General features: G+C 40.4%; 1 protein-coding gene across 1 annotated transcript; it reads left to right on the top strand.

Annotated features, from left to right (window-relative positions):
- The first annotated feature begins 1,949 nt into the window (after positions 1–1,949).
- On the top strand, positions 1,950–11,848 carry CUNHXorf66 (chromosome unknown CXorf66 homolog). The gene is made up of 3 exons (XM_032268334.1): positions 1,950–2,037; positions 9,527–9,680; positions 11,017–11,848. The coding sequence occupies exons 1-3, from the start codon at positions 1,950–1,952 to the stop codon at positions 11,846–11,848; spliced, it is 1,074 nt and encodes a 357-aa protein (XP_032124225.1).
- The last annotated feature ends 530 nt before the right edge of the window (positions 11,849–12,378 follow it).

The following is a 12,378-nucleotide window of genomic DNA, read 5'->3' as shown; positions in this document are numbered from 1 at the left end:
GTGAGTAAGGAATATTTAAAGCAATTTTAAAATGTCAGAAGACCTCAAGGGATAAAGGAAGTCTGAAATACCTCTGTGTGATTTGAAATTTTTATAAGGTGCATATATTATTTTTTTAATTAAAAAAATCAAATGGGGGGAAAATGTTGAAGGCCTAAGGTGGAATTGTCCTGTCAATTGAAGTCAAGAGGAGGGAAGTAGAAATCCCCAAGGTGGCAACCCCAGAAAGAGTCCTTCCTCTCATCTGGATGAGGGCAAGGGTTCAAACTTGCCATGTGGGTGCTGGGAAGAGCTTAGGAGCTTTTCCTACTACTGATTCCTATAGATATGTGCCAGCCAGATGTTGGGAGCAAGACAATCAAATACAATGGCAGAAATCAGAAAAGTGGTACAGGTTAACCTCTGGAGAACCAAGGAGAGAGAAACCAGGAGCAGCCATTCTTCACCAAGAATCATTACACAAGGGCTCAGGAGCAGCTATCTGAGGAAAATGACCTAGTGAGATTTCCAGGGGTCTTGGGGACACAGCCCTGCCAAGCACCTGGCTGAGTCCTTAGACTCTTCCCCTCTGCTTTTTAAAGTGGAAAAGAATAAATACGGCCCTGCAGGCTCAAGATGCAGAGCTGAGATTAGGGTGAGGGGAGTGGGACACAGGGTTTTGCAAGTGCAGTGTCAGATCCTGTCATTATTTAAATGTTCAATATTTTGTTGGTCATAGATTTTTGGCATTAATTTTTATTTTTAAATATTGCATTAAAATCTTGTTTATTTTGATTGCTAAATTTTGACACACCCCTTAAATTTTGTGCCAGAGGCAAATATCTCACTGGGATTTACTCTAGTCATGGCAACAATAAAAACAATAACGGCCAGGGGTGGTGGCTCATGCCTGTAATCCCAGCACTTTGGGAGACCAAGTTGGGCATAACAGAAGGTCAAGAGATCGAGACCATCCTGGCCAACATGGTGAAACCCCATCTCTACTAAAAATACAAAAATTAGCTGGGCATGGTGGCACGTGCCTGTAGTCCCAGCTACTCAGGGAGGCTGAGGCAGGAGACTCGTTTGAACCTGGAAGGTGGAGGTTGTAGTGAGCTAAGATGGTGTCACTTCATTCCAGCCTGGACAACAGAATGAAACCCTGACTCAAAAACTAACAAACAAAAAAACCAAAACTCTCCTGTGCTTCCCCATTATTGTTCAACTCTCTTATCTTCTTTTGGTTTCTCAAACTTGCCAGACTTCCTTCCATCACAGTGCCTTTGCACACATGCCTCCTCCACTTGGAAAATTCTTCTTTCCTTTTCTCATAATTCACTCCTACTTATCGTTCAGAACTCAGCCCAGTATTGCTTCCCCAGGAAATCTATCCCATTTTGCCTTACCTCTCTAAATATTTCCTTCTCTAATTAATAATGCCTCAATTTTCTTGTTTTGAATTTTTTTTCTGGAGTGCAGGAGCGGAATCTTGCCTAACTGCAACCTCCGCCTCCCAAGTTTAAGCAATTCTCCTGCTTCAGCCTCCCAAGTAGCTGGGATTACAAGTGCCCACCACCATGACCAGCTAATTTTTGCATTTAAATAGAAACAGGGTTTTACCACGTTGGCCAGGCTAATCTAGAACCCCTGACCTCAAGTGATCTGCCTGCCTCAGCCTCCCAAAGTGCTGGGATTACACCTGTGAGCCACCACACCTTGAACCCAGAAGGTGGAAGTCGCAGTGAGCCAAGATGATCCCACTGCACTGCGCTTGAACCAAACTCCGTCTCAAAAAAAAAAAATTCATTTGGTAAAATTTGTATGCAGAAGCTTATGCTTCACCATGGTGAGATTATGTTGTCAGAGTATGACACATAATGGTCATGATGTCATAAATGCCTAGAACACTCTGAACCACATAAAACCAGTAGTTACCTTAGTACAAGACTCATTTGAACCAAGTCCTGGACATGAATCTTCTTATTTGTGTCCTACTTTTGTCCTTTTATACATATAATTGTATAAATACAAACCAAACAAATGGATCTTCTACTACAGGTATGTGCCTAACCTTAAAACTTATAAATTATGATCTATAAAAGTATATATTCAAGCATTTAATTAGAAAAGCTAGCTGTATTTAAGAAATCTGCTGTTACTTTTAGCAGTATTGCCATTAGTAGGTCTTTAAGAATTTCTAATACAACAGCTAATATTTTTAATTCTGTGTAAAAAACTTAAACAAAATATAAGCACCAAGATGACAGACTTATGGTCCCCCTTTACCACCCTTCCCCGTCCCCACCAAACTAGCTAATACTATATAAGGGAATCTAGCAAGGGACTTAACATATAGTAAGTTTGTTGTTGTTGTTGTTGTTATTGTTTACTTTAAGTTCTGGGATACATGTGCAGAACGTGCAGGTTTGCTACATAGTTATACATGTGCCATGGTGGTTTGCTGTACCCATCAACCCATCATCTAGGTTTTAAGCCTCACATGCATTATGTATTTGTCTTAATGCTCTCCCTCCCCTTGGCCCTCATGCCCCCACAGGCGCCAGTTTGTGATATTCCCCTCTCTGTGTCCATGTGTTCTCATTGTTCAATTCCCATTTATCAGTGAGAACATGAAGCGTTTGGTTTTCTGTTCCTCTGTTAGTTTGCTGAGAATGGTGCCTTCCAGCTTCATCCATGTCCCTGTAAAGGACATGGATTCATTCCTTTTTATGGCTGCATAGTATTCCATGGTGTATATGTGCAACATTTTCTTTATTCAGTCTATCATTGATGGGCATTTGGGTTGGTTCCAGGTCTTTGTTATTGTAAATAGTGCTGCAATAAACATATATGTGCATGTGTCTTTATAGTAGAATGATATATAATCCTTTGGGTATATACCCAGTAATGGGATTGCTGGGTCAAAGGATATTTCTGATTCTAGATCCTTGAGAAATCACCACACTGTCTTCCACAATGATTGAGCTAATTTACACTCCCACCAACAGTGTAAAAGTGTTCCTATTTCTCTGCATCCTCACCAACATCTGCTGTTTCCAGACTATTTAATGATCACTATTCTAACTGGTGTGAGATGATATCTTGTTGTGGTTTTGATTTGCATTTCTTTAATGATCAGTGACGATGGGTTTTTTTCCATGTTTGTTGGTCACATAAATGTCTTCTTTTGAGAATTGTCTGTTCATATCCTTCACCCATTTTTTGATGGGGTTGTTTGTTTTTTTTCCTGTAAATTTGTTTAAGTTCCTTGTAGATTCTGGATATTAGACCTTTGTCAGATGGATAGATTGCAAAAAAAATTCTCCCATTCTTTAGATTGCCTGTTCACTCTGATGATAGTTTCTTTTGCTGTGCAGAAGCTCTTTGGCTTAATTAGATCCCATTTGTCAATTTTGGCTTTTGTTCCAATTGCTTTTGTTGTTTTAATCATGAAGTCTTTGCCTAAGTCCTGAATGGTATTACCTCAGTTTTCTTCTAGGGTTTTTATAGTTTTGAATTTTACATTTAAGTCTTTAATTCATCTTGAGTTAATTTTGGGGTAAGGTGTAAGGAAGGGGTCCAGTTGCTGCCTTCTGTATATGGTTAGCCAGTTTTCCCAGCACCATTTATTAAATAGGGAATCTTTTCCCCATTGCTTATTTTTGTCAGGTTTGTTGAAGATCAGATGGTTGTAGATGTGTAATATCACTTCTGAGGCCTCTGTTCTGTTCCATTGGTCTATATACATCTGTTTTGGTACCAGTATCATGCTATTTTGGTTACTGTAGCCTTGTAATATAGCATGAAGTACGTAAAATGTCATGATGCCTCCAGCTTTGTTCTTTTTGCTTAGGATTGTCTTTGCTATACAGGCTCTTTTTTGGTTCCATAAGAAAAGTTAAAGTGGTTTTTTCTAATTCTGTGAAAAAATCAATGGTAGCTTGATGGGAATAACATTGAATCTATTAATTACTTTGGGAAGTATGGCCACTTTCACAATATTGATTCTTCCTATCCATGAGCATGGAATGTTTTTCCATTTGTTTGTGTCCTGTCTTAGTTCCTTGAGCAGTGGTTTGTAGTTCTCCTTGAAGAGTTCCTTCACATCCCTTGTAAGTTGTATTCCTAGGTATTTTATTCTTTTTGTAGCAATTGTGAATGGGTGTTCACTCATGATTTGGCTCTCTGCTTGTCTACTATTGGTGTTTAGGAATACTTGTGATTTTTGCATCATGATGTTGCATCCTGAGACTTTGCTGGTTTCCTATCAGCTTGAACAGTTTTTGGGCTGAGACGATGGAATTTTCAAATATGCAATCATATCATCTGCAAACGGAGACAATTTGACTTCCTCTCTTCCTATTTGAATACGCTTTATTTCTTTCTCTTGCCTGATTGCCCTGGCCAGAACTTCCAATACTATGTTGAATAGGAGTGGTGAGAGGGCGTCCTTGTCTTGTGTCAGTTTTCAAAGGGAATGCTTCCAGCATTTGCCCATTCAGTACAATATTGGCTATGGGTTTGTCATAAATACCTCTCGCTATTTTGAGACATGCTCCATCAACACCGAGTTTATTGAGAGTTTTTAGAATGAACGGATGTTGAATTTTATCAATGACCTTTTCTGCATCTATTGAGATAATCATGTGATTTTTGTCATTGGTTCTGTTTATGTGATGGATTGCATTTCTTGATTTGCATATGTTGAACCAGCCTTCCATCCCAGGGATGAACCCAGACTGATCATGGTGGATAAGCTTTTTATGTGCTGCTGGATTCAGTTTGCCAGTATTTCATTGAGGATTTTTGTGTCGATGTTCATCAGGGATATTGGCCTGAAATTTTCTTTTTTTGTTGTGTCTCTGCCAGGTTTTGGTATCAGGATAATGCTGGCCTCATAAAATGAGTTAGGGAGGAGTCCCTCTTTTTCTGTTGTTTGGAATAGTTTCAGAAGGAATGGTACCAGCTCCTCTTTGTACCTCTGATAGAATTCAACAGTGAATCTTTCTGGTCCTGGGCTTTTTTTTGTTGGTAGGCTATTAATGACTGCCTCAATTTCAGAACTTTTTATTGGTCTATTCAGGGACTTGAATTTTTCCTGGTTTAGTCTTGGGAGGGTGTAAGTGTCCAGGAATTTCTAGATTTCTTCTAGACTTTCTAGTTTATTTGCATAAAGGTGTGTATAGTATTCTCTGGTGGTAGTTTGTATTTCTGTGGGATCAGTGGTGATATCCCCTTTATCATTTTTTATTGTGTCTATTTGATTCTTCTCTCTTTTCTTCTTTATTAGTCTGGCTAGTGGTCTATCTATTTGTTAATCTTTTCAAAAAACCAGCTCCTGGATTCACTGATTTTTTGAAAGGTTTTTCATGTCTCTGGCTCCTTCAGTTCTGCTCTGATCTTAGTTATTTCTTGTCTTCTTCTAGTTTTTGAGTCTATTTGCTCTTGCTTCTCTAGTTCTTTTAATTGTGTTTTTAGGGTGTCAACTTCAGATCTTTCCTGCTTTCTGATGTGGGCACTTTAGTGCTATAAATTTCCCTCTTAACACTGTATTAGCTGTGTCCCAGAGATTCTGGTACATTGCCTCTTTGATCTCATTGATTTCAAATAACTTTTTTCTTCTCCCTTAATTTTATTATTTACCCAGTAGTCATTCTGAAGCAGGTTGTTCAGTTACCATGTAATTGTGCTGTTTTGAGTGAGTTTCTTAGTACGGAGTTGTAATTTGATTGCACTGTGGTCTGAGAAGCTATTTGTTATGATTTCCGTTCTTTTGCATTCTCTGAGGAGTGTTGTACTTCCAATTATGTGGTCAATTTTAGAATAAGTGCTATGTGGTGCTGAGAAGAATGTATATTCTGTTGATTTGGGGTGGAGAGTTCTGTAGATGTCTATTAGATCCACTTGGTCCAGGGTTGAGTTCAAGTCCTGAATATCCTTGTTAATTTTCTGTCTCATTGATCTGTCTAACATTGACAGTGGGCTGTTAAAGTCTCCCACTATTATTGTGTGGGAGTCTAAGTCTCTTCATAGTTCTCTAAGAACTTGTTTTATGAATCTGGGTGCTCCTGTATTGGGTGCATATCTATTTAGGATAGTTAGCTCTTCTTGATGCATTGATCCCTTTCCCATTACATAATCCCCTTCTTTTTTTTTTTTTAATCTTTGTTAGTTTAAAGTTCATTTTATCAGAGACTAGGATTGCAATCTCTACTTTTTTTTGCTTTCCATTCACTTGGTAAATATTCTTCTATCCCTTTATTTTGAGCCTATGTGTGTCTTTGCATGTGAGATGGGTCTCCTGAATATAGCACACTGATGGGTCTTGACTCTTTATCCAATCTCCCAGTCTGTGTCTTTTGATTGGGGCATTTAGTGCATTTACATTTATGGCTAATATTGTTATATGTGAATTTGATCCTGTCATCATGATGCTAGCTGGTTATTTTGCACATTGGTTGATGTAGTTTCTTTTTGTTTGTTTTGTTTTGTTTTGAGATGGAGTTTTGTTCTTGTTGCCCAGGCTGGAGTGCAATGGCACAATCTCAGCTCAATGCAACATCCACCTCCTGGGTTCAAGTGATTCTCCTGCCTCAGCCTCCCAAGTAGCTGGAATTACAGGCATGCACCACCACGCCCAGCTAATTTTGTATTTTTAGTAGAAATGGGGTTTCTCCATGTTGGTAAGTTTGGTCTAGAGCTCCTGATCTCAGGTGATCCGCCCACCTCAGCCTCCCAAAGTGCTGGGATTATAGGCATGAGACACTGCAGCTGGCCGATGTAGTTGCTTTATAGTGTCATTGGTCTTTATAATTTGGTATGTTTTTGCAGTGGCTGATACCAGTTTTTCCTTTCCATATTTAGTGCTTCCTTCAGGAGCTCTTGTAAGGCAGGCCTGGTGGTCACAAAATCCCTCAGCATTTGCTTATCTCGAAAGGATTTTATTTCTCCTTCATTTATGAAGCTTAGTTTGGCTGGATATAAAAATCTGGGTTTAAAATTCTTTTGTGTAAGAATGTTTGAATATTGGCCCCCACTCTCTTCTGGCTTGTAGGGTGTCTGCAGAGAGATCCACTGTTAGTCTGATGGGCTTCCCTTTGTAGGTAACCTGACCTTTCTCTCTGGCTGCACTTAACATTTTTTCCTTTGTTTTAACCTTAGAGAATCTGATGATTATGTGTCTTGGGGTTGGTCTTCTCCAGGAGTCTCTTAGTGGTGTTCTTAGTATTTTCTGAATTTGAAAGTTGGCCTGTCTTGCTAGATTGGGGAAGTTCTGGATAATATTCTGAGGTGTGTTTTCCAACTTGGTTCCATTCTCGTCACTTTCAGGTGCACCAATCAATTGTAGGTTTGGTCTTTCCACATAGACCCATATTTCCTGGAGGCTTTGTTTGTTTTATTTTTTCTTTTCCTTTTTTCTCTAATCCTGTCTTCATACCTTATTTCAGTAAGTTGATCTTCAATCTCTGATATCCTTTCTTCTGTGTGATTGATTTGGCTATTGATATTTGTATGTGTGTCAAGAAGTTCTCGTACTGTGTTTTTCAGCTCCATCAGGTCATTTGTGTTCTTCTCTAAATGGGTTATTCTAGCTAGCAGTTTCTGTAACATTTTATCAAGGTTCTTAGCTTCTTTGCATTGGGTTAGAACATACTCCTTTAGCTCAGAGGAGTTTGTTATTACCCACCTTCGGAAGACTACTTCTGTCAATTGCTCATTCTCATCCAGTTTTGTGCCCTTGCTGGAGAAGAGTGGAGATCATTTGGAGGAGAAGAGGCATTCGGGTTTTGGAATTTTCAGCATTTTTGTGCTGGGTTTTCCTCATCTTTGTGGATTTATCTACCTTTGATCTGTGAGGCTAATGACCTTTGAATAGAGTTTTTGTCTGGGGGTACTTTTGTTGATGTTGATGTTATTGCTTTCTGTTTGTTAGTTTTTCTTCTAACAGTCAGGCCCCTCTTCTGCAGGTCTGCTGCAGCTTGCTAGAGGTCCACTCCAAACCCTATTTGCCTGGGTATCACCAGCGGAGGCTGCAGAACAGCAAAGATTGCTGCCTGCTCCTTCTTCTGGAAGCTTTGTCCCAGAGGGGTGCCAGTCTGATGCTAGCTAGAGCTCTCCTATATGATGTGTCTGTTGACCCTTGCTGGGAGGCTTCTCCCAGTGAGGAAGCATGGGGGTCAGGGACCCATTTGAGGAGGCAGTCAGTCTCTCTCTTAGCAGAGTTCCAGTGCTGTGCTAGGAGAAGCCTCCTTGTCAGGATCCACTGCTCTCTTCAGAGCTGGCAGGCAGGATGTTTAAGTCTGCTGAAGCTGCCCCCAAAGCCACCACTCCCCCCAGGTGCTCTGTCCCAGGGAGGTGGGAGTTTTATCTGTAAGCCCATGACTGGGGCTGATGCCTTTCTTTCAGAGATGCCCTGCCCAGGGAGGAGGAATCTAGAGAGACAGTCTGGCCACAGACACTTTTCAGCACTGTGGTGAGTTCTGCCCAGTCTGAACTTCCTGGCCTCCTTAGCACTGTCAGGGGAAAACTGCCTACTCAAGTCTCAGTAGTGGCAGACATCCCTCACTGCACCAAGCTCGATTGTCCCAGGTCAACTTCAGACTGCTGTGCTGGCAGCAAGAATTTCAAGCCAGTAGATCTAAGCTTGCTGGGCTCCATGAGAGTGCGACCCACTGAGTGAGACCACTTGGCTCCCTGGCTTCAGCCCCCTTTCTAGGGGAGTGAACGGTTCTGTCTCACTGGGTTTCCAGGTGTCACTGGGGGTGGGGGGACCAACCTGCAGCTAGTTCTGTGTCTGTCCAAACAGCTGCCCAGTTTTGTGCTTGAAACCCAGGGCCCTGGTAGTATAGGCACACAAGGGAATCTCCTGGTCTGTGGATTGCAAAAATCATGGGAAAAGCATAGTATCTGGGCTGGATAGCACAGTCCTTCACGGCTTCCCTCGGTTGGGGAAGGAAAGCCCCCAGCTCCTTGCACTTCCTGGGTGAGGTGACACCCCACCCTGCTTCTGCTGGCCCTCTGTGGGCTGCATCCACTGCCTAACCAGTCCCTATGAGATGAACTGGGTACCCCAATTGGAAATGCAGAAATTACCTGCCTTCTACGTTGGCCTCGCTGGGAGCTATGGACCAGAGCTGTTCCTATTTTTGACCACCTTGCCAGATCTCTAGCATATTGTAAGTTTTTAACAAGGGTTTGTTTTTGTCACATCCCTTTCAAATCACACACATTCACACACATATTAACGCTCAAATACACTTATACATGCAAGACATAAACACACAGATTCAAAAACCTGGGTAATGTGGTAACCAAGCCATGATTCAGGGATAACCCAGGAAATGGTATGGATTAGCCAGTGATACCTCCCAGATTTAGCTTCTGGACTGGCTGGATCCATGAGGAAAAAACATAACAGTGGTACAATTAATCAGGTTTAAAAAATAATTGATGAAGAAATATTATTTTGATCTACACTATCAAACCACTATCAACGTGGAAAAAAACTTGGTTACCTAACACCTCTGATTATACAATCTCTTTGCAGAAGCTAAACCCGTTGAATCAATGCAGACAAAACTGGGCTACCTTAGACGAAATCTACTCATTTTAGTTGGTTTTATCATCATCTTCTTCGTCTTTACCTGTTTTTGTTTTCTACATTATAATTGTATCAGCGATGATGCCGCCAAAGCAGAAATGTAAGTTTTACTACTTTAAATTAAGAGTGCCAGCTGTGTGTGTGTGTGTGTGTGTGTATACACATAGTGGAGGTTTCATTATTGCTCAGTTTACTTAATTTTAGACTAGTGAAGAGCTACCAATATGTTGTAGGTGAATATTTTCACTTAAATCATATCAGCTCTTAAATATTCTCTAGTACATTATTAACTTTAGCCAAAGTGTCTCTTGTTCAGGGTTCGGCTGAACTCCAGGATATTAATTGCATTATAAATTCAGTGTAGGAAAAGAGGGCATGAATAGCTGAATAAGAGTGGGAGAATGAAGAGAAAGAAAGAGGGAATTGGGTCTCTGTTTTTCAAAGACAATAAAACATTTTGGATAATCTACCATTTTAAGATTTAATGCATCAAAAATTATTCAGTGTTGTTACTCTCATGATCTCAGTGCCTGCCTTTTATATGCTAATTCCCTAAAAATATCCCATTCCAAAGACTGGTGACTATAATGTGGTACTAGTATTGTACTCCTTTAGTTTCAGAGGAATGTTATGAATTTAAATATGCACAGATAACTTGATATTGTAAATATGATATAAAAACAATGACTTTTTCTACAGATGCTTTTATCTTGTGATACATTATCAATTTGTGACTTTTTTATAAATAAATTCTGAAATAAGTGAGATTCATTCTCTCTCTTTCTCTCTCTGTGTGTTTGTGTGTTTCTTTCTCTCTTATTGTAGTAGATTTGAAACAACTTTGTGTCATTCTATATGCGGACTATATGGTTATCTAATGTGGTTAAATAGTAAAATACTCCTAAGAAAAAGCATTAAACAAGAGTTCGTATTTATAACCTTAGTTGTGGCTTTCACTACACTCCAATTCTGGTTTTTTGCATGTGTTTTTTTGTTTGTTTTTGAGACAGAGTCTCATTCTGTCACCTAGGCTGGAGTGCAATGGCATGATCTCGGCTCACTGCAACCTCTGCCTCCCAGGTTCAAGTGATTCTTATGCCTCAGCCTCCCAGGTAGCTGGGGATTACAGGTGCGTGCGACCACGCCAGGCTAACTTTTGTATTTTTAGTAGAGACGGTGTTTCACCATGTTGGCCAGGCTGGTCTCGAACTGCTGGCCTCAAGTGATCTGCCCTCCGTGGCCTCCCAAAGTGCTGGGATTACAGGCGTGAGACACCACGCCCAGCTACGACACTCCAATTCTTACTGTGTTCAGTCTTCATCCTAAAGCCCCAAAACGATCACAGGTCTAAGCTGACAGTACTGTATGTTCTCTGATAATAGTAATAGGTCTCTTTTGTTTTAAATCATTATATTCCAAATTTTCTATGCTTTCAGGGGCAAGAAAAAAGGTATGGCATCCAACTCGTGCAAAATATCATTCAGTGAGGACAAGACAACCAGTCAATTAAATCCTGAAAAACAATCTCTGCTATCCACTATAGACAAGATATCTGAGCACTCAAGTTCAGAAAATTCATCATCCAGTGCAGAAAAATTAATCAGGCCCTCAAGCCTACAAAAGCCATCCATACAAAACCGTGCACGAAAGTTAACTAGGCCATCATATCCAAAAAAGTCACCCAAGTCATCATGCCCAAAAAAATTATGCAAGTCATCTCACTTGGAAAAGTCACATAGGTCATGTAGTCTAGAAAAGTTATGTAAACTAGCCTATGCCTGTAAGCTAGCCAGTTCAGATAAGTCAGTCAGGCAACCTTTGCTATCCAAGCCACTTTGTTCATCCCATCCACAAGATGAAATCTCATCACCCGAGCCATTCAGTTTACAGAAATTGGCTAAGCCTCCATTGGCTAAGCCTCCCAAACATTTTAATCCAAAAAGGTCAGTGAGTCCAGGCGGGGCAGTCTTATCATCCAACCCTCAATTAGCCAAAACTTGTCAATCCCACAAGGAACGACGTCTTATTTCCAAAACCTATAAGCCTTTGGTCAATGACATTACTGAGGCAAAGAAGAAAAATACTCAAAACCCTTGTGTTTCAAGTAAAGTCAAGTCCTTTTCCAGGTCCTCTAGTAAGTTAGATTCCAGGAATAATGCACACTGTGATCACGCGAATGATAGGAATAAGATGAAATGTTACACTGAGAATGACAGCGATAGGGAGGTAACCCTTATGTGCAACAGCAATGAAGCCAACTTCAAGTGACCCTCAACGATTAGGAGCTCAACAAAAATAAAATCCAAGTGTGAAAGAGGAAACTTATACCAATTATTTTATGCTCATCATTGCTTAAGACACCAATAGAGGGAAAAATCACTATCAAAATCAGCCCTATCCATCTTGGAGGTGATTTATTTAAAAAATATCAATAAAATGCATGACATAAATTACTATTGCAATTATTATTTCATTTTAAGGGGCACAAGGATCTTTTGATGTATCTTACTTAGACCTGGTCACTTGGATAAGAACCATAAACATACACTCACACAAACCTAGAAAGAAATTGCAAGATGGGGCTGGGTACGGTGGCTCACACCTGTAATCCTAGCACTTTGGGAGGTGGAGGCAGGCAGATCACCTGAGATCAGGAGTTCGAAGTGAGCCTTGCCAACATGGTGAAACCTTGTCTCTACTAAAAATACAAAAATTAGCCAGGCATGGTGGCGGGTGTCTGTAATCCCAGCTACTGTACTAGGGAGGCGGTTGCAAAAGAATCGCTTGAACCCAGGAGG

Source organism: Sapajus apella, unplaced genomic scaffold (genome assembly GCF_009761245.1).
Source record: "Sapajus apella isolate SASKATOON/1434 unplaced genomic scaffold, GSC_monkey_1.0 scaffold179, whole genome shotgun sequence".
In the NCBI taxonomy this organism is placed as follows: Eukaryota; Metazoa; Chordata; class Mammalia; order Primates; family Cebidae; genus Sapajus; species Sapajus apella.
The sequence above is the reverse complement of the archived record's forward strand: the minus strand, read 5'-3'. Positions and strand labels throughout refer to the sequence as shown.

Bases quoted from the DNA above. Each gene is read 5' to 3' on its own strand.
- CUNHXorf66 (XM_032268334.1), top strand. From the start codon at position 1,950: ATGAATCTTCTTATTTGTGTCCTACTTTTGTCCTTTTATACATATAAT. The intron at 2,038-9,526 runs GTATGTGCCTAA...ATCTCTTTGCAG, and splicing joins AAATGGATCTTCTACTACAG to AAGCTAAACCCGTTGAATCA. The intron at 9,681-11,016 runs GTAAGTTTTACT...CTATGCTTTCAG, and splicing joins GATGCCGCCAAAGCAGAAAT to GGGCAAGAAAAAAGGTATGG.